This window comes from Benincasa hispida, chromosome 11 (assembly GCF_009727055.1).
Source record: "Benincasa hispida cultivar B227 chromosome 11, ASM972705v1, whole genome shotgun sequence".
Classification (NCBI taxonomy): domain Eukaryota; kingdom Viridiplantae; phylum Streptophyta; class Magnoliopsida; order Cucurbitales; family Cucurbitaceae; genus Benincasa; species Benincasa hispida.
This window is the reverse complement of record NC_052359.1, coordinates 29,309,134-29,332,220: the sequence shown is the minus strand read 5'-3', so window position 1 is coordinate 29,332,220 and position 23,087 is coordinate 29,309,134. Positions and strand designations below refer to the sequence as shown.

Sequence of the window (23,087 nt, the reverse complement as noted above, 5' to 3'; positions counted from 1 at the left end):
TAACGATGAAACCATTACACATTTTGGTCTTGTGTGAATTTGCTCAATCGTTTTGGAGGTGAATTTTAAAGTCCTTTGACTACCAACTGGTTTTCCCAAATGACCCTCTAACTCTTTGCCTTCTCTTTCTTGAATGGATGACCAGAGTTAGAGGATCATTTGGGAAAACCAGTTGGTAGTCAAAGGACTTTAAAATTCACCTCCAAAACGATTGAGCAAATTCACAAAAGACCAAAATGTGTAATGGTTTCATCGTTAGTACAACATAGGACGCACCAGCTTGGAGCAGATATCATCCAAGGTGCCTTTTTTATGAGAGTATCGGCTGTGTTGATGCTACTATAGCTGACCTCCCACAAAAAAAAATCTAATCTTCTTGGGGATAGGACTCTTCCAAAATACGATATGAGGAGCTCCTCATTATGCTCTTTCTTATTGAATGGTTATATGATTATATTCCCAAATGACCAATAAGAAGCTCCTAGTTCATTCCATATAACCATTATACTATATGATTGAATGTTTCTCTTTTTTTTTCTAATAAAAAAAATGGTTGCCTTGCCCCTTATGTTTTGCCATGAGCTCCTCATTATGCTCTTTCTTCATGTTGTGGTGTCTTTTTTTTTCAAGCTTCCAAGAGTATTATATTAGTCTCCTATCTTTGTGAAAAGCCTTCTTGGGTGGCTTCAGTTCTGTTTCAACAAGCCCAGCCCACAAAAAGGGCGGGTACTAAAGGAAAGGTTGTCATTAGACCTATTGAGTAATTACAAAATATCTTCATTACTTAAACCCAGAGAGACATGGAATCTAATAAGGGACCAAGACGAAACATCTCTTAGAAGCCATTTCTAACTCTCTAAAAATCTTATTGTTTCTCTCTCCCCGCAATCCCACAATAAAGAACATAACCCAGCAAACCATAAGAAGCCACCCTAATCCCCAAAGATTGAAAATACCATTGAATATTGACAATATATTAGTAATCTCGCATCATTGACAACACAAGGAGGTAAAATCTTTTTGCCCCCTATCGTTGATATCGCCAAAATTGGCAATATAATGAGGATATCTTTCTTTGTTAATTATTGTTAACATGTTATTGGTATTTGTATATTACTTTCACTCCATTTAGAGATATGTAGGGATTAATAAGAGTTAAATAATTAATTCAGTTAATCCATTAATGAAGTCATACCCTAGGTTGTGTTTCAATCTAGTTTCGCCCTGTTTGTCCCAATTTATTTACTTTCCTAGGTCTAGGTTAGATTAATTATTATCACAAGTCGGTCACCTAGATAAAATTGGAACAATCTGTAGGTAACTAAAAGAATTATTAACTCGAATCCCTAAGGACGATACTCAACCAAGCTGTTTTAACTATATATAATTTGCCGCGTGTGCTTGCATGGCATCAAGTTTTTGGCACCATTGCTAACGAATCATTGTCTTTTGATTCTTTTAATATTTATGAGATTCTACTCATCTTAATTTAGGGTGTAAATTAGTATGTGTCCTTTTTTATTTTTTTTAAGTCTTTTCCGGTGCATGTTATGACTTTTTATAATTTTGGGTGGTGGCCTTATGGGGTGTTCCACCCAACTTAGGTCCAACACCACCAATGCCAATGCCTTTCAACCCTTACCCTTACTCATACCCAACCAGTTATCCATCCCATGACCATATGAGTTATTATGTTCATACATCCCTAATTGAGAGGAAACCTTCCCTAGAGGACCAGTTAAAAATGTATATTTTAGAGTCCAAACTTAGGAGGTTTAGCATGTCTAAGTTAGAGAGGTTAGATAGGATAGAAACTCAAATGATAAAGAATCTGGCAGTTCTTAAACATATCAATGTTCAACTTAGTTTAACAGTTGACACAATTAGAGCCTCGCATGAGGAGAATGTTTTTTATGCCACTGAGGTAGGGAGGTCTAGTATTCTATGCTCTAATGGTGAGGACGAGTTGGAGGAACTAGAGTCACACCACAAGCAGTTTGTGAGATGGAGAGAGAATGTGCCTGATTTAGATGAGGAATTTCATTCTCATGGAAAACTATATATATATAACATATACATACATACACACATACGTATGTACATACATATATATGTTAAGAACACAATCACAATGTATTGTGACAAGCAAGCTACTATTCATGAAGGCTACAGGACTTAAATTAGAAGGACAAGTTGATTTCAATGGTCATCTACAACCTCTTCAGAAGAAAGTTGAGAGATTAGATTAGACCTAGAAAACCTGTTTGACCTTTACTATTGAACAACAGAGTTTTTTTTATAAGAAATATTTCATTGATAAATGAAATAATCCAAAGAGGTACCATAAAAGATACAACGAATCTCAAAAAAATAAGAGAAGACAACCCCAACGATGATAAAAGATGAACATAAGAGGAAGGGGAGCCCATACAAAATGGTCAAATACAACTAAAAAGAGACTCCTTAAACAAAGGCAGATAAACGAGCACATTGTTGATGAAACGCCCAAAAAAGAAGATCTGACTTTGTAAAAACCTTATGGCCGAAAGATCGATTAAAGAAAATGTGACTGTATCCATGAACTGATACCAATGTGCGAGGTTAATAAGAGTAGACTCAAGCAAACGTAGAATCTTCTCTAAGCAGAGCTTTTACTTTTTGTCATAGGAGATGAAACTTTCTAGATTCCGAAGTTCTCTCATTCCTTTTCTTTTTTTCTTTGATGATAACCGATTGGATTGTTTTCTAGTAGGGATCGCCTTTATACAGAGGCATAGTTCATTAAACCATGGGACCAAGGCCATCAGGTGAGGAGCTAGGTCGAAAGATCCATATCGATTTTGAGGATAATGATCAGACCATTCTTCTCCTATGTGGTATAAGGGAGAAAAGGGCATTGGGCTAGATAGAAATGCAGTTTTGTCAGCATCTAATGGCAACGCTACGATGGCCATGGAGTGTTTGGTGCCAGGGCGAAAAATAGTGCACTTGGTAAAGGAAGAGGGGTCAACGTCGTTGGTTTTTAAGGAGGGGATCGGGTTGGCATCTATTGAAGGCGCTCCTCGAGAAACACTGCTCGATGGAGGAAGCAAGGTGGCTGATGGTTTTTCGGGTGCCAATAGGGAAAGGGGATGGGGAAAGGCTGGGGAGAGGAGGAGGGATGGGTTGGATGCCCGTGGAGGTGAGGAAGAAAGATGGGGGAAGGACGGGTTGGGTCCCGATGGAGGTGGGGAAGAAGGATGGGGGAAGGTTGGGTTGGTTGCCAGTGGAGGTGAGGAAGAAAGATGGGGGAGAGATGTTGAGTTAACGGGGGGAAAAGGAATGAGTTGTTCTGTCGAAAAAGGGCTTGATGAAGTTGTTAGGACAGTTTGCGTATGGGAAGCAGCTTGTTCTAATGGGACAACAGCTAAGGAGGGTTGGGGTAGCTCAGGGGCGGTAGGTTGGATAAAGGACAGGACATTTGTGTGCAAAGAGGGTGATGGTTCAATGGTCAAAGGGAGTTTTCGTGCATTGGTAGATAAAACAGATGTCTCTGTCACACACATAGTTGCTATGGGAACAGAGAGAGAGGTAACAGAGAGAGAGGTAGCAGGTAAAAGGACGACTAAAGGGGAAGGGTTGGTTTCTCGATGGACGTCCTTGGCAACAATTTCCTCCGTAGGAGAGAGTGGTTTTATCCACTATGCAATTGGGTCTTCCAAGATCAATTTCTCACGTGTCAGTCAAGGTAAGGCTCCATGCTTTTCTTCCCGGTATCCAACGTGAAGAAGAGCTTAAAAAAAAGGGTCTATGTTGACTATGATCGCCTCTGTGGATGAGGAAGGGAGATGAACAGTGGCAGGCAAGAAACCAACAACATTCTCCTTCACTTTTATGAAAACCTCCATCATGTCCATACAAGATGAGTCTTTTTGGCCACTTCCATGAACCCTCCACAAAGGTCACCAATGTATTTAAAGGATTCAATGGACCATCTATCAATGAGTAGATTTCTAACCTTGATACATCCTCCATAAGAGGGCACCTTTTGGTCCTTGTAGAAAGTCTCGATGCTCCAAGGCTGAAATTTCACCATAAAAGAACCAACCTTGTACCAGTCTTTAATCTTGCATAAAATCTCACCTTGTTCTTTGTTTTCGGTAGCTAATATGTGTTTTAGATGATATGATATTAAATTTGCCTTCACCTATCAACTAAAACTTTTGGGTCAATTGGTGATTGAGCAGCCGGTCCAGGAGGTCCTATATTCAAAACACTTCAATGTTATTTCCTCCTCAGTTAACATTGATTTCCACATGTTGGGTCTTTTACAAATTTCAAACCCATGAGTGAAAAAAAAATGTTAGATGATATAATATTAAATTCGTCTTCACCCATCAGCTTAAGTTTTTAGGTCAACCGGTGATTTAAGAATGTATAAATACTTCTTCCTTTTACATGGATAATGGGTTTCCTTCTTTCTTCAACCTATTGCTAGTTACCAAATGAAATTAGCCTGAAATTTCCTTAAAGATGTTTGTGGTCACCCAAACTATACTAAGAATACAAAGTCCTCATTTCTTCAACTCCACTGCTAAACTTCACTTACCAAAGAATATCAACAGATGGCTTCACCATCCCAGTAACTAGCCCAGATAGGTCTGTGGTCAACTTCTCAAGATCATTGGTTAATCTCTGATCCGCATCAATACTTTTATTAGACATATAAAAGACCTACAAGAAGCAATAACTCACGTTAGAGAGTTTTTATATTAATGGTCAAACAAACAATAGCCTAACCAAAACGTGAATGTGAAGCAGACCAATCTCTGACAATGCATCAGAATATAGTACTACTACTACTACTATATAATTGCTCATCCAGCATCAGAATATTGAAGATTTGTGAAGCCAAATATAAAAAACTTCGTTGATTGAATAAACACTTTTTCACAAGTAGAGAATTCATTCAGGGTGGAAACCCCCCAATATCCCATATACCTTGTAAAATGCATTGTTCTTCATGTAATTTTTTAGCAGATGCTTTGTCAATCGAATCCTCCAACCGAGGGCTAGCCTTGCGGTGAAATTCCTGTTAAATAAAGGGATATCATTGACTAAATTTGAAATAAAAAAATAAAATGTAGATTATTTTTTCCTTTAAATAAGAGACTAGAAACAAAATTTTGAATGGAAAAAACAACATAGAGTTGCTATTTTATTTGTGAAAAAATACAACAAAGCCGCATCCATGGAATAATAAAATTGGAAAAAGATATTCACAAGGCCATTAAATTGAGCCTTGGTGTTGTAATAAGTTGGACATCAAAAACAAATATGATCCAGCTTGAAAAGCAGTGTTATATTATATATAATATTGTGTTAGAACCACCTGCAAGAGGTGGGTAGCTCTAACCGTATGTGTTAACAGGGAATCCCGAAGGCTGTTCCCGACCCTATCAGGGGAGATGCCAACCATCTCCCCTTTAATCGAACACATATATAACATTGTGTTATCATGAAAATATCCCAATCACAAAACTAAAATGTTTATTTGATATCCCCAGGTGGACAGGAATCTACAAATGACTTGTCTTATATTATAAATTCATGTTCCATTAGTTTAGGTCTCCGATGTAGATCTACAAAGAAGATTTTAGGACTCAAGTGAATGAATATTATTAAGTGTTCCCCCGAACCTCTCTAACATTTTGTTAGAAACTGCCATGTATCTTGGGCATGCTCTTCTAGAGAGTGGTTGCCTATGGTCGCATGCCTGGACCCTCCTCAACCATATCAAGTTTCAACAAAACTAACCGAATGATTCTCAGCCAACCTTTTTGGGTAAAATTGTACAATAAGGGAGCAAGAAGCCATCAAACTTCACCCTAGTGTTAGAAAAAATGAAAAAAGTACGCAATCATAACAAATAAAGAAGCCGCCAACTACACAGAGGCTCTAAACCATGTAAGATACGAACTTGCAAAAAAAATTACAAAAAAAGGCATAGATGCGCCCAAAACAAACAAAGAATTTAACAAGGGACCAAAAATCAATGGATGAACCCTCTTTCCCTCAAAATACACTATAGAGCCCATTGAATAGCAATGTTCACAAGTGCAAAGTGCATCTCAAGGGTTTCATAATTGCCTAAAGGCAAGTGAGGGACAAAAAGACATTGCTGAGTGAAGCGAGGTGCAGTTATATATCAACTTCATTATCGATTTTCTTCTTCACCATCTATGTTTTTTCAGAAAAAAAAATATACACACACACATATATACGTAATCAGGCACTCGCCTTCAAGCATGGCAAAGGTGTCAAAAAGTAACAAAGGCACCACCAAGCGAGTGCCTTGTTGAAGGAGCTTGCCTTGGCTCCACCTTCAAGGTGCAACGACCCTTTGCCTCACCTCTTGCCATAGGTGCACACCGATAATGCTAATTTATGAGGAGCTCTTTTTTTTTTTCTTTTTTTTTTTTTTTTTTTTTGAGTACCTAATTTATGAGGGTTATTTAGCTTTAAAATCTAAGTTCACTGTTGTAAATGATGTCAAAACTAATGAAGTATAGTATAAACAAAGTAAACATGTTGATGTATCTTTAAGATTTGATTTGAACTTAATTGGCATAAGATAAAATAGATAAAACAAGAAATTGAAAAAGATTTATGCAATGCCAAACGAATAACATATGATAGCTTTCAGTCTTTGTTATGGTCATTCCTATTAAGAAAATTAGCAGAGAGAAGGGCAGAAGGTCTTTGTTAAAATATTTTCATTATAGAATTCAGGTTTTTATGGTGTGCTCAAGGAATCCGAAATCACCTTAGAGAAGGAGCAATAAATGCATTAGCTGCACTTTGCAGGACACTAACTCCAATCAACCGAATAAAGGATGCCTTATCCTGCTCCAAAACATACTTTACAGTGGTTCCTGTGGAAATTGATTCCTCTCCAATGAAATTGGCAATTTTATAAGATAATCCATGTTTCAGAAATGACATTCAGATTTACCATTCAATGAGGCAATGCGGTCTGATATCCATGTTCTAGATAAAACAAGAAAACCAACTGCCAGCAGCTGTGCTCCCTGTTTATCAAATAATGTGGGCACCTGTAGAATAAGCAGATCGATGATGAGTAATACTCATAAATGACAAGAGAGTACATTTAAGGCCCATTTTGTCTATCAAACAGAAAAATTTTATCCTATTTTAGAACATGAATAGGTTACAATTGAAGTATATTCCAATTCACAATACAACTCAACTTTGATGAAACTCTAACTACTGCTTGGGTTAGATACGAGTATCAGAATAAGAATATATCATGCCATTTTATTATGTTTCTCAAGCAGGAACAGCACGTTAATTTTCTATATCGACCTAGTTGGAAAAAGCGCAAAATACTGAAATTGATTTACCTACTGTATCCCGTGGTAATTACGGCCCTCTAAGAGAGAAGACTAAACATTCTACATTTTTTTTTAAGATTAAAATCCAATTTTAGTGGGTAAACTTTTTAAAATGTCTATTATAATGCCTATTCCTTCAGGATCACTTTACCTATAAGGCATGGGCCGTCATTTTGAATCTTTATGGCTTGGCTTCGTACCTTCCAAAAGATGTTACTACTGGTCTTTTTGAGTTGCTGTCCAGTTGATGGTTTAGAGGACAAGCTAGGATATTGTGGTGCAATGGGAGCACGACCCTCTTCTGGTCTATTTGGAACAAGAGGAATAGGTGGTTTTTGTGAAAGCATACAGTTTACTGCTTCCACGTGAGGTGCGTCACACAATACTTTTTGTCATACACAGTGGGTATCTTTTTTCAGGACATTTGCCAATTCCTCTATTCAGGCTTAGGGACCCTCTCATCCCTAAGGCCTTAGGCTATTCTTCTCTTTTGATTAATATATTTTGTCTTGTTTCTCATTAAATAAAAAATAAATAAATAAAGGGACTCTATCTTCTATCCTTTCTGCCAGGAAAAACAAATCTAAAATTGCTTCTTCTGATTGCCCCAAAATTCTCCATCTCTCACCCTTGTATACCAGAAACCAAAATATTTGGCCACCTTGAACATTTCTCAACTGGCCCTTTGACCTATAATAAACTGCCTGTGGAGACTGCCCAAAACTTAAGTATAAATTCCCACCACCTTTATTCACTCCAGATTGAATAAAATGGCAACTCCTTCCTTTTACCCATGCTAGATTGCCCAAAATCTAAGTGTGACCTTTGGACAACACAAAATCTAAATCAGGATGACTTCCTCTGAACTGCCCTCCTAATTCTAGGCTCCTGAGGACCAGCCAAAATCATAACACTGCATCTTTGAACCACATAAAACCCAAATCTAAGTTCCTTACCCCTCCTGTTGGACAACCTCGGGACAGGATCTTTCTCATGTACCTTAGCTCTTAAGAGGCTCTACTGTTATTTCCTTGCCTTTATTTAATCCATTTTCATTTTACATTGTTCAATATGCTCTTGATGCAGTGAAATTGAGTTAATCCAATCTCTATTTTATATTTTACTAGTCCAAGTAGTTTTCGGTAATGTGCTCGTTTATTTACCGCTCAATTAGTTATTTGAGTACAGTTAGCAGTTATTTTTAGGTTTAGTTACTAGTTGGTCAGTCGAAAGCATGTATAAGATGGGAGTTTTGCTATTTCAGCCATATGAGAGACTAACCAGTATTTTGATCATTGCAGCAATTCTCAGTGGCAATATTCTGGGAATTCCTTCAAGTTGAGGAACAGTTGGACGAGTAGCAATACTATCTGCAGGAGGTGAGGTTGCTATCACCCTTGAATTGTATGATCCTGCATCTGACTTAGAGAAACTAGATGCCTAAACAACAAACAAAAACAAAGTAAGAACCGGGAGTTTTCTCCATGCAGCAATATTATATGGAGACGACAATATAAACCAACCAAACACAAAGTTCTAACAGCTTTTCAACCTTCTCAAGACTGGAAAATGCTTGCTGGACTACAACTGCATCACTTTGACGGTCGGTCTTAGGTCTCATGGAATTGATCACTCCCTGCGGAAACTCCTGCCTGGGTTATCGAGGAAGTAGAATAAATAAATATATGCATTTTCACATTTAACAGAAAGTTGACAGTGCTGGACTGCTGAAATCTAACCGTTTATAATGAACACTCCAACCTCCTTCACCATCCAAGGATAGTACCACATCATGGAAAGCAACCAACGCTGGACGGTGCGAGATTGTAATGCATGATGTTCCCATATCTCTAACTTTAGAGCAAAACCGTTCTTCCATATCAGTTGTGACAGCACTTGTGCATTCATCGAGAATTGCAAATTTGGGCTTATGATAAAACAATCTGGCCATCCCTAACCTTTGTTGCTCTCCTAGAGATAGTTCATCACCCCAGTTTATCTCTTTTTCAGGAGGGTAACGGTCTAGCAAATACTCGAGGTCAACCTTTATAGAAAGGAACAGAATTCCAACACAATTAAATCCCAAAAGTAATGTAGTGACCACTAAACTTGAAAATTAAAACAAGAGAAATACCAAAGAAAAAACTAACGTTTTTTAATAATTCTGCCATTCCATCATGCGTGAGTGGTTCAACTTCTTGATCTGCAGTTAGCGGGTAAATTAACTGGTCCCTAAGGGTGCCAACAGCAGTATATGGTCTCTGTGGAACGTAGAAAATTTCCTTGTTCAGATCAGACCCAACCCCAGGTTTAACAATATGGCCAGAAATCAGAGGCCAAAGGCCACCTAGAACTCGAAAAAGTGAGCTCTTCCCACTACCATTTGGACCTTCAGCACATAATAATAAGTTTCATTAGTCCAAATAACATTGACAGCAGTGTGTCTTCTGAACATAGTAGCAATAAAACATACTGTAACTACTAAAATTTAAGGTTTTTATCCCCCCACCGCACCCCGAACATCAAGAGAAAGAAAAAGAACGAGCGAGCCACTGAAACTATGACTTAAGGTGGAGAGGAAACAGACAATAGGGATTGAATGGGTAAATAATCAACACCGAACAAGATGACACCGGTTGGAAGAAGTACCTGTAATTAAAAGATTAGATCCTGGCTCAACCTTAAGAGTCAAGTCATCCACCAACACATTACCGCTGGGAGTAACAACCTGGTAGCAAATTCAATGTTAAGATGGCACGTGAAGTGTGTCTATATGTGAAGTTAATCTAGCTAATTCGCCGTACAATTTACCTTAACTCCAGAAAACTCAATATAATCTGCTTCACTGAAGCAATTCATATCACCAGTTGCAGGCTGAGAAGATTCAGCGCTCAACTCTTTGGACACAATCATTAGCTCATGAATCCGTCTAGCATAACCACTGCAATAATGAAGAAAATGAAAGAGAATGAAACCAATTAAAGAAATAACTTGAGAACTAGATGCACATGCTCCTAATGACGTAAACTACTTTCATCCATATATTCATCACCCATGTCATGCAAAGACTGTTTATGCTTTCTTTGAGGTTAACAACTAATTCATCAACTAGAAACAATGGTATCTACCAAAACAATTTATTACTAAATAATACCTTAGACGATTGAGACGTCTTGAACTAATAGATAGAGTTCCAAGAGACTGAAATAATGAGATTATAACACTGGTATGATATCTAAGGTTGCTCAACATCTCTGCTCGCCCTAAAGTTGAAGAGTCAGGTCTGAGATGACCAGAAAAGAAAGGCTCGATAATCAAAATAACAGCAAAAGTGGCACCAAAATACTTCACTAGGAAATCCTGAATCATGCCAAACCACCAATGTTCATGAAGGACAATTTTTAAATGTTCAACGAGAGTATTAAACTTTTGCAGAATATGAAACTCTTCTCTTCTTTCTCCACCATAAAAGGCTATGCTCTCAGAATGGGTTCTTAAACGAGATTGAAGTTGGCGGTACTCCCCTTCCAACTGTTGTTCTTTAGACATTAGTTTCCCAAAAGGAGGAGAAAAATTTCGGATCAAGGTTCCAGATACTGCTACATAGCCCTGCAAAGTAGAATTTTTTTCAGTTTAACCATTGAAGTTAAAAATTTTAAACTGAACTCTAGAAAATATCTACATTCACACGTGCTAAATGAAAAGCATTGTCAAATGACAAAGAAACAAGAAAATTTAACAGCAGAGATTACCAAAATCCATAGGACATATTTTGGGCTAGCATAAGAACAAAGGCGCCAAGTATAGAGGAGACCATCAACAACTGCTGTTAAATCATCCTGTACAAGCTCACTCAATTCTGAACAAAACCTAGGTATATCACTTGCAATTCGCTGTTCAGGATTTGTCACTCGACCATCCACATGTGATATTTTGTAGTACGACATATTCTGAAACACAAAAGAAAGAAAAATAAATAAATATTTATAATTAGTTCAGCTACCATAAAAGACGACCCATTTAAAACCTAGATCTTAAGGATCTCATCATTGTAACATCGACAAGCCTTTGAAACAACATTCCTAGCATCAAAACCCAATATAATGTGAGAAAAATTAGTCTTTTTGCAACTCCAACTGCACCCCTTCAGAAATTTCATTTGTATCATAACTTTCCTATCTAAAAAAAGTGGAGGGAAGAGGGAGTGAGCGAGTGAGTGTGTGTGTGTGTGTGTGAGTGAGAGAGAGAGAGAGAGAGAGACCACACAGTTTTTAGTTATGAATTTTTCCCTGTATAGACAAGAGTTTGGAGGGTGTTTTCATGATTTCTATTGCTCAACTTTAGATTAAACCACAAAAATCCCTTCCCTTTGACAATCTTCTTCTACTCAATGGTGCTATACAACCATCTCCTCTATACACAACAAGTGTGTTGTGCTCTTGGAATCTTCTTCTACTTAAAAGAAGCAGATGAATTTTTTTAAAAAAATAATAAGTCCCTTCGTCAAGAGCTACAAATAAAAGTACTAATATAGAAAGACATTAATATAATATGCAGGACAGTCTATAAACTCTACAGAAGTTAATACAAAGAGTAAGCATTTGATCAATAGCACTGCTTCAACAAACTGTAGCCAGAAGTACCTTAAAATAGTGAGTGTGAATGAGTCGTGTCAATATTTTTCTGAAATGTAGACTTAAGATCCCAGTCACGTATTTTGAAGTAGAGTAGAGAGTTGAGAGAAGGAAACATAAAAGCAGATTCTCTGAAATCAAACGTAAGAACAATGGAACACGTCGAAGAAATGCTGCACGAAAAAGAAATCCTTGAACTTTTGCTAGTCTATTGCTCAGAGCAGTTCGTAGTACCTGTATGAGTGATAAATACAAGCATGAACACATAAAACCACCAAAAAGAGTGTTTCCAACAGACATTATAGAGAACAATCATCACAAAGAAATTATAAGATATACATTCTTCTCTTTTTTTTTTAGTTCAAGAACATATAGAGATGGAGATTCAAACATTTGACCCCTTGGTTGAGGATATATACCTTTACCAATTGAGTTATGCTCGGGTCGGCAATATATTTTTTTTTTTCCTTTTATCTTTTGTAAGAAACCAGAAACTTATGGGTTTTCTGGCATTCTATTATGCTCACTACATTTATTTCTACATTTTTAACTCCCCTTTCAATAATGACAAAGAAAGACTCTAATGTTTATCCATCTCTCATATCAAAGCCCCCTCCAATTTCCCACGACTTTTATAATTCCCTCTGGCAAACATAATTGGAAAAAAAGCTCAACAAATGTACTTGCAAAGTAAATGTACTTCCCATTCTTTAATTTAAAACCAAAACAAAAAAAAAACAAAAACAAAAACTAAACTAAACTAAACTAAGCTAAGCTAAACTTGTAAATGGTCCTATCTCTATGGAAAGCTAGTAGGCACTGTTACAAATAACTCCCATTAAGAGTATATCTGCCCACAAGAAATAGTTCTTCCTTTTAAATAGGAAACAACTTTTCATTAAGTTGAAAAAGTTACAAAGCTTCATCATACGATATAATATATAAACAACTCTACCAAAAGCAAGATAATCATTCACCCTTCCGCCTTTCAAATATAATGATAATAATAAGATCAAACCCAGTGTTAATAAAATGCAAACAAGAATAACCACAGAACTCTGTCTATAGAAGCCTAGACGGAACAAGTAACTTTAGATCAGTATAGCACCCCTGTACAATTCCCAAAAAAAAAAAAAAATTATAGTCCCCAAACTGAAGAATAACCACAGAACTCTGTCTATAGAAGCCTAGACGGAACAAGTAACTTTAGATCAGTATAGCACCCCTGTACAATTCCCAAAAAAAAAAAAAATTATAGTCCCCAAACTGAATGACAAATCAAATAAATCCACAAAAACTATCTGCCTTGTCTAAGAAACAACCAAGAACCCTTCAAAAGTTTCTTCTAGAGAGCTCGAACACTGGAAACATCAAAAAAAAAAAAAGAATTAGGGGTCAGATTCTAATAGGGACAATTTTTTTGGTATTTAGTCAAACATTTTGCCTCTACTTGGTCCTCTACTTCAAAAAAAAAATTGTAATTATAGCCTAACTCAAAACTACACCAATTGGGCCTCTTTTTTGTAACCTGTTGGAGCATGTGGATATCTCATCTCTCCCCTTATTTTATACTCCCTCTTTGGTTAATGAAATGAAAGTTCGTTTCTTAATAATAAATATTTAAAAATAATAAAAAATAAAAAATCGAGAACCCCTAAAATAACCGTTAGGTGAAGAGAACCAAACATACAGCCCTAATATATGACTCCACTTAATGCCTTCAAGATGGCACACCAATCATCATGGAAACACAACTTGGTAATCACAGGGTTTGCACCCAGTCTAATAAAGAACCCCTTCCTCCTTTTTCACCCGAGTCTTCCTAGTCAGCAACAAAATAACGGTCATTAGTTGAGCAAAAGATCTACCCGCCCCTTTCACTCCCCGAACCAAGCTTTGGTGGTCCTACATTTGAGGTTATTCTGTCACCATCTTCTCCTTGGAATCAATTCTGTGTGAAAGGCATGCAGTCCTGCACTCCTCTTTGTTCACCCCTATAGGTAGAACCATGCTTTCTTTTGATCCTTTCATTTGACAAGGTTGAGATTCCAACAAATCATCCATTACAATTGGAGTTTTTCAGCACACAGCAAGTACCTTCTCCATATCTAATTCTGCTAAAGACCTTCATATCAATTAGGAACTGCAAAACCAATATGAACTTGTATTCCAACTATCTCTTTTTCTGCCAACTTAAACCTAATATAAAATGATGAACTTATCCTCTCTCCTCCAATTTAAAGTTGCCAACATCATAATCATTCACTAAACTTATCAAAAATGATTTATTTTCAATCCTACAATGCCTAGAACCCATGATTACTCTCATCCTTAAATGCCACAGGAGAAACACTGAGAGAGAGGCCCATGAGTACTTTCACCTGTATTTTTCTTTGGAAAAATCTCTAGCAATACGCTATATTGTGATTCCTTTCAATCCAGATTTCTCATAAAATTCCTTTTGGTCCTTTCTCCCAAAAGGCTAGATTTTCTCTTCAAGGCTGATCCACTAAAGATCATTTAATAGCTACTAAGGTATTAGAAGGAAGCACCAGGACAAATTAAATTCTTCCAAAAGATCCCCCCAAAATAATAATAACAATAATAAAATAAAGAATATCTTGACCAGTTTGCACATCTCAACTAATTTCACTAAACTTTTTACCTTACAAAAATCGGTTGTCAAAAAAATTCGAAAGGATTTTTAATATCTATTTATGTTTTTCTTCCTTTTTGCAAAGGATACGATGAATGAGAACTTGAGGCTGGGATGTCTTGTTTGCACCATATGTTGTATCAAAACCTCAGCACCAAATTCCAGCAAAAGATAGAGGATGATCATAATTATTCGTTATTCCAAAAGCTCAAATCCACGTCACCTTATTGATGGTGCTTGGGAGAAAGGATGTTAGATTGTGGACCCCCGATCTTTCAAGAGGCTTCTCATGCCTTTCCATCTTTTCATTGGAAGAGGTCTATGGTGGAGGAGGTGCTTTGGAATGTTAGATATTATATTGAATTTGCCTTCACCCACCAGCTTATGCTTTTGGATCAATTGGTGATTTAAGATGGTATCTAAGTAAGTGGTCCAAGGAGATCCTGTGTTCAAGCCCCTGCATTGTTATTCCTCCCCAATTATTCATTTTCACTTGTTGGATCTTCTTCATATTTAAAGCCCACAAGTGAGGGAAAGTGTTAGATATTATATTAAATTTATCTTCACCCATCAACTTAAGCTTTTAGGTCCATTGGTAATTTAAGATGGACTAAGGAGATGGAAAAGGTGTTGTGGCAACCGAGTTTCTTTGTAGTTTTTTGAGATATTTTGATTGAGAGTAACAATAGAATTTTTAGAGAGGTGGAGAGAACCGGTGGGAAGGTTTGGGAGGGGGTAGGTTTAATACCTCCTTGTATGCTTTGGTCTCGACTGGAGTCCCTTAATGAGGTTAAGGTTGGAATCCCCTTTTCGTTGGTTCTTTTTTTTTTTTCTTTGTACTCCTGTGTCTTTCATTTTTATCAATGAAAGCAAATTATTGTCCAAAACAAAAACAAAAACATAAAAAAAGGACCAAATGCTGGTAAAAGTCTCCCAATGCATAATCTGCATGGAAGAACGAACTACAAGAACAATACCCAAATTCTAACGTCCATTCTCACAGTGGCCACTTAAAGATATACAACCAATGTTGTAGGGTCATGATGTAGTTATCATGGAATATTAGTTGAAGAGCACGTAAACGCATCCAAATACGCACTACCCCAGAAAAAATCCAACAACCATTTGAGCCATTTGGTAATAGAAACAAGAAAACAAAAAAGAACCTAACAAAAAAAAGTATTACTTATATTAGGAAGGAAAATTACAATATCCCAAACACTTTGAGAGGCCTAGACTCTCCTATGTCCTTTTTCTAGAAACAGCCCACCACTAGCTACCTTAACCCACTCTATTTGCAACCATCTTTCCTTAACCAACCTATTGTGTAGTAACTAAAATACCCTAAAAAATCAGCTAGAATATTACTAAATTGCATACTTTCAAACTCTGGAGATTGAATATCATAAAAGGAGTGAAGATGAGACTCCATTGTCTTATCTATGCATCTAACAAATCAGCTGCCCTCCCCTCCTTTCCAATAGAGATTTATTAAAGTTCGGGGAAATGGATTTAAGAGGTCTGTTCTCAGCTGAAGCATGATTCCAAAAACTTGTATTCCTCCTATTGCCAACCTCTATGTTGAACTGTTGGCACAAAATTTTCTACAAAGAATCACCAACATCCAGGAGCAATGTGATCACATTCTCACAGGATTAGCAGCGAACCGACCCTTGTGATCCAAGCCATTTGCTCAAACATAATTCAACCTAAGACATTTACTTCACTGGAGACTTTTCCCTTCCCTTTTTTTTTTACATTAAGCGAGAGAGGGAGAGATACAAAGAGATGAAAATATTTAGCATGCAGTCTATGATTTATCAGAATACAGGTTACATGATATAAGTAACTCTACGAAGAAGTTACGCATGAAAAAGAAAATGAAGAAGAAAAAGAAGAAGAAGACAGATTGACAATATGTCATCAGACTCATCACATCGATTGACAATATGTCATCAGACTCATCACATCGCTTGATATATATAGCTTGCACTTACCACTATACCCAGTAAAGATAATAGATCCTTGGCACCCGCTTTGCCCATCTTAGACAACAGAATAGCGGCAAGTGCATGAAGTGACTTCAGTCCACCACTCTTCTGCGTGCTTTTCTTGATCCTACCACCTTCTGTTTCCAAATTTGTAGATCTCTCGTCATTACTATCAAGCCCATTGTAATGGTTAAAAGATGAAGATTTTTTATTGCTTCGTGATCGCAAATATGCAGCAGTCCCACCAACAAGAACAACGCCAGAGGCAAATAGCAAAGTTTTCCTATCAAGAAGAATGGCAATTCATTCATGGCTCACCCAATCCCAAAGTTCAAATATAAATGGCTAACATGAATGACCATGTAAATAAATTCCATAATAAGTAATGAGTTGGAATTGATGCATATAAATTACAAAATGCTATGTGCATCATTGGAAGGAAAGTGGAAATTCATTATTGACACCAAACATCAAAAAAAGATATCACAATATATAAAATTTTCTAAACTAAAAAGTAACACAAACTTGCACAGTTTGCAACTAGATTATTAAATAATCTAATTCACAGAAGCAAAGACGTAAACTGCCTTAAGCTTCATCATAAATTACAAGTTTACTACTTGAACATTCAAGTTTGTGTCAAGAAAAAAAGTTCCTCAACTTTAAAAGTGTTTAAAAGGTCCTCAAACTTTCAATTTTGTGTCTAAAATATCTTTAAATTTTAGAAAATATCTACCAAGTACCTCAATGTTCATTTTTTTGTCTAACAGGCCCTTAACATAATTTCAAAAAATAGAATTTTTTTGAACAAGAAACAACTTTTTACTTTGAAGAGGAGAAAAGAGACTAATGCTCAAAAAAAATTAAATTGAAAGATCTATGAGATTCAAAATTGAATTTTATTCATAATAGGACCACTAAACTTTTAATTTTGTGTCTAGTAGTCCATGAATTTTTAAAACTGTTAAATAAGGCAAAAACCTATTAGACACAATTGAAAATTCATGATCATTTGACACATTAAAAATTTTGGACACAAAAAATTTTCAATTCGACATAAAATTAAAAATTTAAGGACCTATAATACACTTTTAAAGTCCAGGAATCTAATGGATACAAAAGTGAAACTTCAAGAACCTACCAACTTGAGTTATGGGGATAAGAATGAGTTTTTTTTTTTCCAAAAAAGAAACAAAAGAATAAGAAACAAGTATTTAAATCAATCAGACATTTTAGAAGTTCAGAATCAAATACAAAAACTCCAACAAGCATTTGATGTATTGACAACAAAAATGTTCTGGAATCAACAAGATATATTCCAGTGAACTGAACGTGTAATTTAACATGTTAAATATTGATTACTACGGCATCTGGGAAGCATACTACAGAAGTTTCAAAAAGCATTTCATGTAATTGACACTAAGAATTTCCTGGAATCAACAAGATACATTCCCATTCATATAATTCTCGTTCAACCTCCGTTCACCACCAGGCACCACCTACACCATCATACATATAATGATATTTTGAAATCTAGGCCTTTATCTCTATGCTTTTACAGTTGAAATCTTGAGATAGAGGAACTCTTAGGCACACAGTTGAACAAATACATTCGGTAAAACAAATTTGCACACATTTTAAGAAACGGATTCCATATAAATAAATCGAAGAGAATGGGCAAATACCGTACATAAAAGCTAACAACAGAACAGAACTTATTGAAAACCCAAATTAGTGAAGTCAACTCAAATGTAAAATACGTTCACAATACAAGGAAGTAGAAAAATCAGAAATACCTCCTTGAGGCAAGAATATTGTGGCGATGCTTGGTTAAATGCAACAACTGAAGAGATGGCATCTTTTATAATCAACCTTCCTCCACTTAAGAGCTGTCAACAGTGGAAATATCTTCTAAACTTAAAAATAAGAAGAAAAATCAAATTCATCGGTGAAATAAAAAATGATTGCCATAAAATGACTTAGAAAGCATGCAGACCTTTTTAACATATGAAAATGATATTAATATTGATAAAGAGAGACTATAGGCCAAGCAAGAAGATAACACAAGACCAAGAGGTTACACAAAGGAGCCTTGGTTGGCTATGATATGTATGAGGTCATAAGAGAAAAAAAAACACAAAAAAAAGCTCATCTTTTCAAAGAGATCTTAAAGAGAGAGAAGCAAGAAGTTTACTATATACAAATGACCATTATGGGAGAAAACGTTTGGGACAATATCTTCTTTTTAGGTAATAATGTGTATTTGGGCCACTTGCACTTGCACATACCTCAACCAGAATACTTGACCCTCCAACATTTAGCATGAGGAAACTTATAAAGTATTATCTCCTATTTAAGTTGGCCAATGTGATTTGATCCCATTAATTTTTAACATTAAGATTTGTAGTATGCTTCTTTGATCACTGAATGGTGGTTAAGTGTTATAGACAATCTCATGAGACATTTTTTTTCCACTTCTTTTATATGAAATGATCAATGCTCTCACGGTACATCCAAAAGCCATATTTGGAGGGAATGACAGCATGAAAGATGGACGATACATGACAAACATATTTTCAAAAAGAAAAAAAAAAGGAAAAAAGAAACAAGAAACAATTCTCGTTGATGTAATGAAGAGGAAAAAATGTTTAGGAGATACAAACTCTCGCATGAAGAGGAAAGAAAGGAAATGATCAACAAATACAACATAAAAGAGATAAATTTTCAAACAAACTCGATCTACAAGCCTCCTACAGCTGCAAAGCTACTACAAAATTACCAAAGAAACCACAAAAAACGACCACCATCCAACAAGGAGTAAATTGAAAACTTTTAACGATGCACGAACTAAAATTCCAATGAAAGAAGCTTTTGATGAATCAGCACCAAGAATCTTGGAAATAAACCTTCTCCTAATGCTCTAAAATCTTCCCACAACAGAACAAAACAGAGCCCAACAAGGCAACAAGTAATGAACCATACATGACAAAAACATGGTAAAATTCTTCATAAATTCATAATCTAAGGCCAAATCAAAGAAACTAAGTCAAATCACTGCCAATTGTGTAGTTTCCTTTTTCTCTAGTTTTTCATATTATTCTTTTTTTTTTTTTTTTTTTTTTTTTTTGGGCGGGGGTGTTATGTGTAACACAATTGCATTTATTAGAATAAATCAAAATCATAAAGACTAGGATAGAAAGGCCAAATATTGTAAAAGACTGACAATGAGAAGACGTTTCACTACTATAAATGCTACTGTAGTCGTCATATCAGTCTGCCTTTGACCGATTCAAATGTTGGATTACATTTTCCTTCTGAACTAATCAGCTCAACACACTGACTATAAACTTCACAAGAGGAGAACAAAGATACAAATGCGATTTGAACTAGAACTGCCCACTGCAATACCATCCAAAACTTCTAGTGACATCAAACGCTGGAGATTAGTTCATAACAAAAAGGAAAATTCTAAATTCATAGTCCTTACTCCCACCACCCTCCCACCCCCATTCCCGATATAAATATCCCAGATACCTCATGGATAGAGTAGAAGTAAAATCCTTAAGATTATAGGAACATGTTTGAAATCCAATGGCGCATATGAATAAGGCAAGACTAAAATTACACCCCAAAACGCTTACAACCAACTTCAGGTCTCCCATAATCTAAATTTGAATTTTGACCCATGTATGAGATTCATATAACCACTAGTTTTAGTTATGAGAAACTCAAGCTCTCAACCCATCTCACAGCCCTCTCCGCATTTAACCAAAGGAATTCCTTCCTTCCATCATTCCCTCTCCCTCCTCCGATGGCCAGAGAGTCTAATGTCTAACATATACATACACGCTTATAAATATAACTTCAAATCGAAAAAGCCGTAGCTGAACTTACCACCGAAAATTCTGGTATTATTCTACGCCCGAAGTAGCCGACAAATCTCAAAGCGAGTTAGCGGTAGGCGATTTCTTTCCCAAATTTGGAGCAAACCGTGCTAATCCTAACCTTAGCTGCTTGTTCCGGCACCTATTAGCTTCTGCATCAACATTTGATTGTTCCATCGTCATCCCTTGTTTCATCCTAAAGAACTCCCCACCATTTTTGCCACAAAACTATTGCTTTTGCTTCCCAAAATTCTAAAACCCCTTACCGTAATGGATTTAACTAGTTCTGTTTGCTCCAACTCCATTAATTGGGTTTTCTTTTGTATATCAAAAGCTATATTTATATATATTATATAATAATAATAATAATAATAATAATATTATTATTATTATTATTATTATTATTATTATTATAATANTATAATAGTACCGTGATATTTTTAAAAATAAAGATGATCAACTGCGAAGTTCTTTGGAAAATAATTGTAAATCCAATTTAAGAGACCGTCTAATCTTTAAAATTACATATTAAAAAAACATGATCACTGGATTTTTTTTTTTTTCTTTTACGGTAAAATTTTAATGATATGGTGGATAAATTTAACGTTGCCCCTAAATATTAATTTTTGAAAATTAATTATCGTATTGTCGTTGAAAATAACAAAGGTTTCATTAAATTTTAAGCGTAGATAGATTACTCTTACGCATGTAAGATGTATGTACGCATTTTGTCTCACTTTTACTAAAATACCCCTTGACTCAACCTTTAGTTCCCTTTCATCGAAACTTTCCAACTTCTTTGTATTTTGTTTTAATATTATTCACATTTGAGGTATTTAAATCTACCTTTTCTTCAAAGTGAGTTTAGCTAACAATGATTGACATGATGTTGTTAGATTTATTTTAAATTTAATATTATTATTAAGGTGACTAATATGCATTATCTGCTATTTTATCTTTTGGATCTATTATTTTATTGATATGAGATGTTTATATAAAGATAAAATGTTAAGGGTTGGTTCTTTCTTTGCCTCATCAAATAGGTTTTTTTTTCTCTCATCAAGAAACCTAATTAAGTTGTAAAGGAAAGTAACGGGAGAGAAATACAATCGATTAGAAGACCGTTATCATGGAAAAGTATAATATTCTAACTAATGTTATTGTGGAAATCATCTAGTTCAAGGATCTTGATATTTATTATTTTGTATAATATTAGGGTTTTATTGTATAATCGTAAAGTTAAAACTTACCGATCTACTTTCTAGAAGTCGAAGGTTCGGTCACCGCTTCCTAAAATTAATCGCATAAAAACAACACAATTGGGATAAAAGCATAGATCAATCAAAAGGTAGGTTCGATTACCATCACACATATTGAACTTTTATGTTTGTTTCTAAACTTTTATAATGTTTATATGAAGGAATTGAACGCTTTCATCCTACCGCATAAGCAATGAAATCACATGCTTTTATTTTTTATGATAATTAAAAACATACTAAATTCAGGGGTTAAGTATCGTACCTTTGCTAATATGTAACAACAAATTATCCTTGAACTTTTCTTTAACTTTGGAAGAGTTTTTCTCTACACAATGATTGTAGAGATTTTTGTCCAATAGGGCTCCCTAAGGCCCTTTATATATAACTCAACTAAGTTAATCCTAATCTCATTAGGATAAACCTATTTAATTATAATTATTTATTTTAATACCTCATGTTAAAATTATAATTATAATTATCCCTTTTAATATCTCATATTAAAATAATTAAATATTTGAATCATATTCAAATATATTAATTATCTCATTATCTCTTTAATTTGAATTTCATTCAAATTAAGTAATTAATTATCTGAATCGTATTCAAATAAATTAATCCTCCCATCATCTCTTTAATTTTAATCTCATCCAGATTAAATAATCAATCATCTTAATTATATTCGAATAAATTAATTATCCATATTATATAGTTGTAATTTGAATTCCATTCAAATAAAACAATATATTTAATTGTATCCAATACAATTAATATATTTTCCTTTATAAATTTGAAGGTTTCAATTTTTCTCAATACATTTGATTCCTATTGGTCCGTAGTGAGCAAGCAATGGACTTTAATGAACCTACAAACTATATGCTTCTCTTTAATTAATTAATCTTCATCCATTAACTATAAGGTAAACCACTATAGGCTCATAGTTGCACTCTTATGCACTGCAGGACAAGTTGTGTCCATGGGTATAATCATTATAAGCAAGTCGATATGTCACAAGTTGTTCGTAAATACGGATTGATCAAAAGTACGTTTTACCCCTATAATTAGCTCTATCTCCTTTGAAGGGATCGAATCCCGAGCGAAAACATAACGACGTCTTGCATTCGGTTTTTCATTTTAAAAGAAACAAAAGACAGTAAGCTTAAACATAATAGAAGAGGATAAACTTCACACTAAGCATGCATTATAAAGGAGAAATAAAGGGATGAACGATTCTCACCTTCGAAGATTCCCAAACTTCTGGAAATTCCTCAT

The 23,087-nt window shown here is 35.3% G+C and overlaps 1 protein-coding gene and 1 non-coding gene across 4 annotated transcripts in view; both read right to left on the bottom strand.

Moving 5' to 3' along the window:
- The window catches only part of LOC120090351 (ABC transporter D family member 1), a 28,981-nt gene extending 8,118 nt beyond the window's left edge, over positions 1-20,863 (bottom strand). The window contains exons 1-16 of one of the 3 annotated variants that reach the window (XM_039047947.1): positions 20,570-20,863; positions 18,472-18,591; positions 16,682-16,958; positions 12,038-12,262; positions 11,147-11,344; positions 10,549-11,003; positions 10,206-10,335; positions 10,044-10,122; positions 9,545-9,783; positions 9,134-9,438; positions 8,947-9,046; positions 8,676-8,834; positions 6,995-7,094; positions 6,806-6,914; positions 4,981-5,071; positions 4,589-4,713 (exon numbers count right to left, since the gene is read on the bottom strand). In XM_039047947.1, coding sequence (XP_038903875.1) covers positions 4,589-4,713; positions 4,981-5,071; positions 6,806-6,914; positions 6,995-7,094; positions 8,676-8,834; positions 8,947-9,046; positions 9,134-9,438; positions 9,545-9,783; positions 10,044-10,122; positions 10,206-10,335; positions 10,549-11,003; positions 11,147-11,344; positions 12,038-12,262; positions 16,682-16,958; positions 18,472-18,533 — 2,654 coding nt within the window. In that variant the 5' untranslated portion in view covers positions 18,534-18,591; positions 20,570-20,863. The remainder of the gene's footprint in view (positions 1-4,588; positions 4,714-4,980; positions 5,072-6,805; positions 6,915-6,994; positions 7,095-8,675; positions 8,835-8,946; positions 9,047-9,133; positions 9,439-9,544; positions 9,784-10,043; positions 10,123-10,205; positions 10,336-10,548; positions 11,004-11,146; positions 11,345-12,037; positions 12,263-16,681; positions 16,959-18,471; positions 18,592-20,569) is intronic. The other 2 variants (XM_039047948.1, XM_039047946.1) reach the window with 2 other exon arrangements.
- On the bottom strand, positions 5,351-5,477 carry LOC120092278. Its single transcript, XR_005485987.1, has one exon. It is a non-coding gene; the product is annotated as a U6atac minor spliceosomal RNA (small nuclear RNA).
- Positions 20,864-23,087: the final 2,224 nt, after the last annotated feature.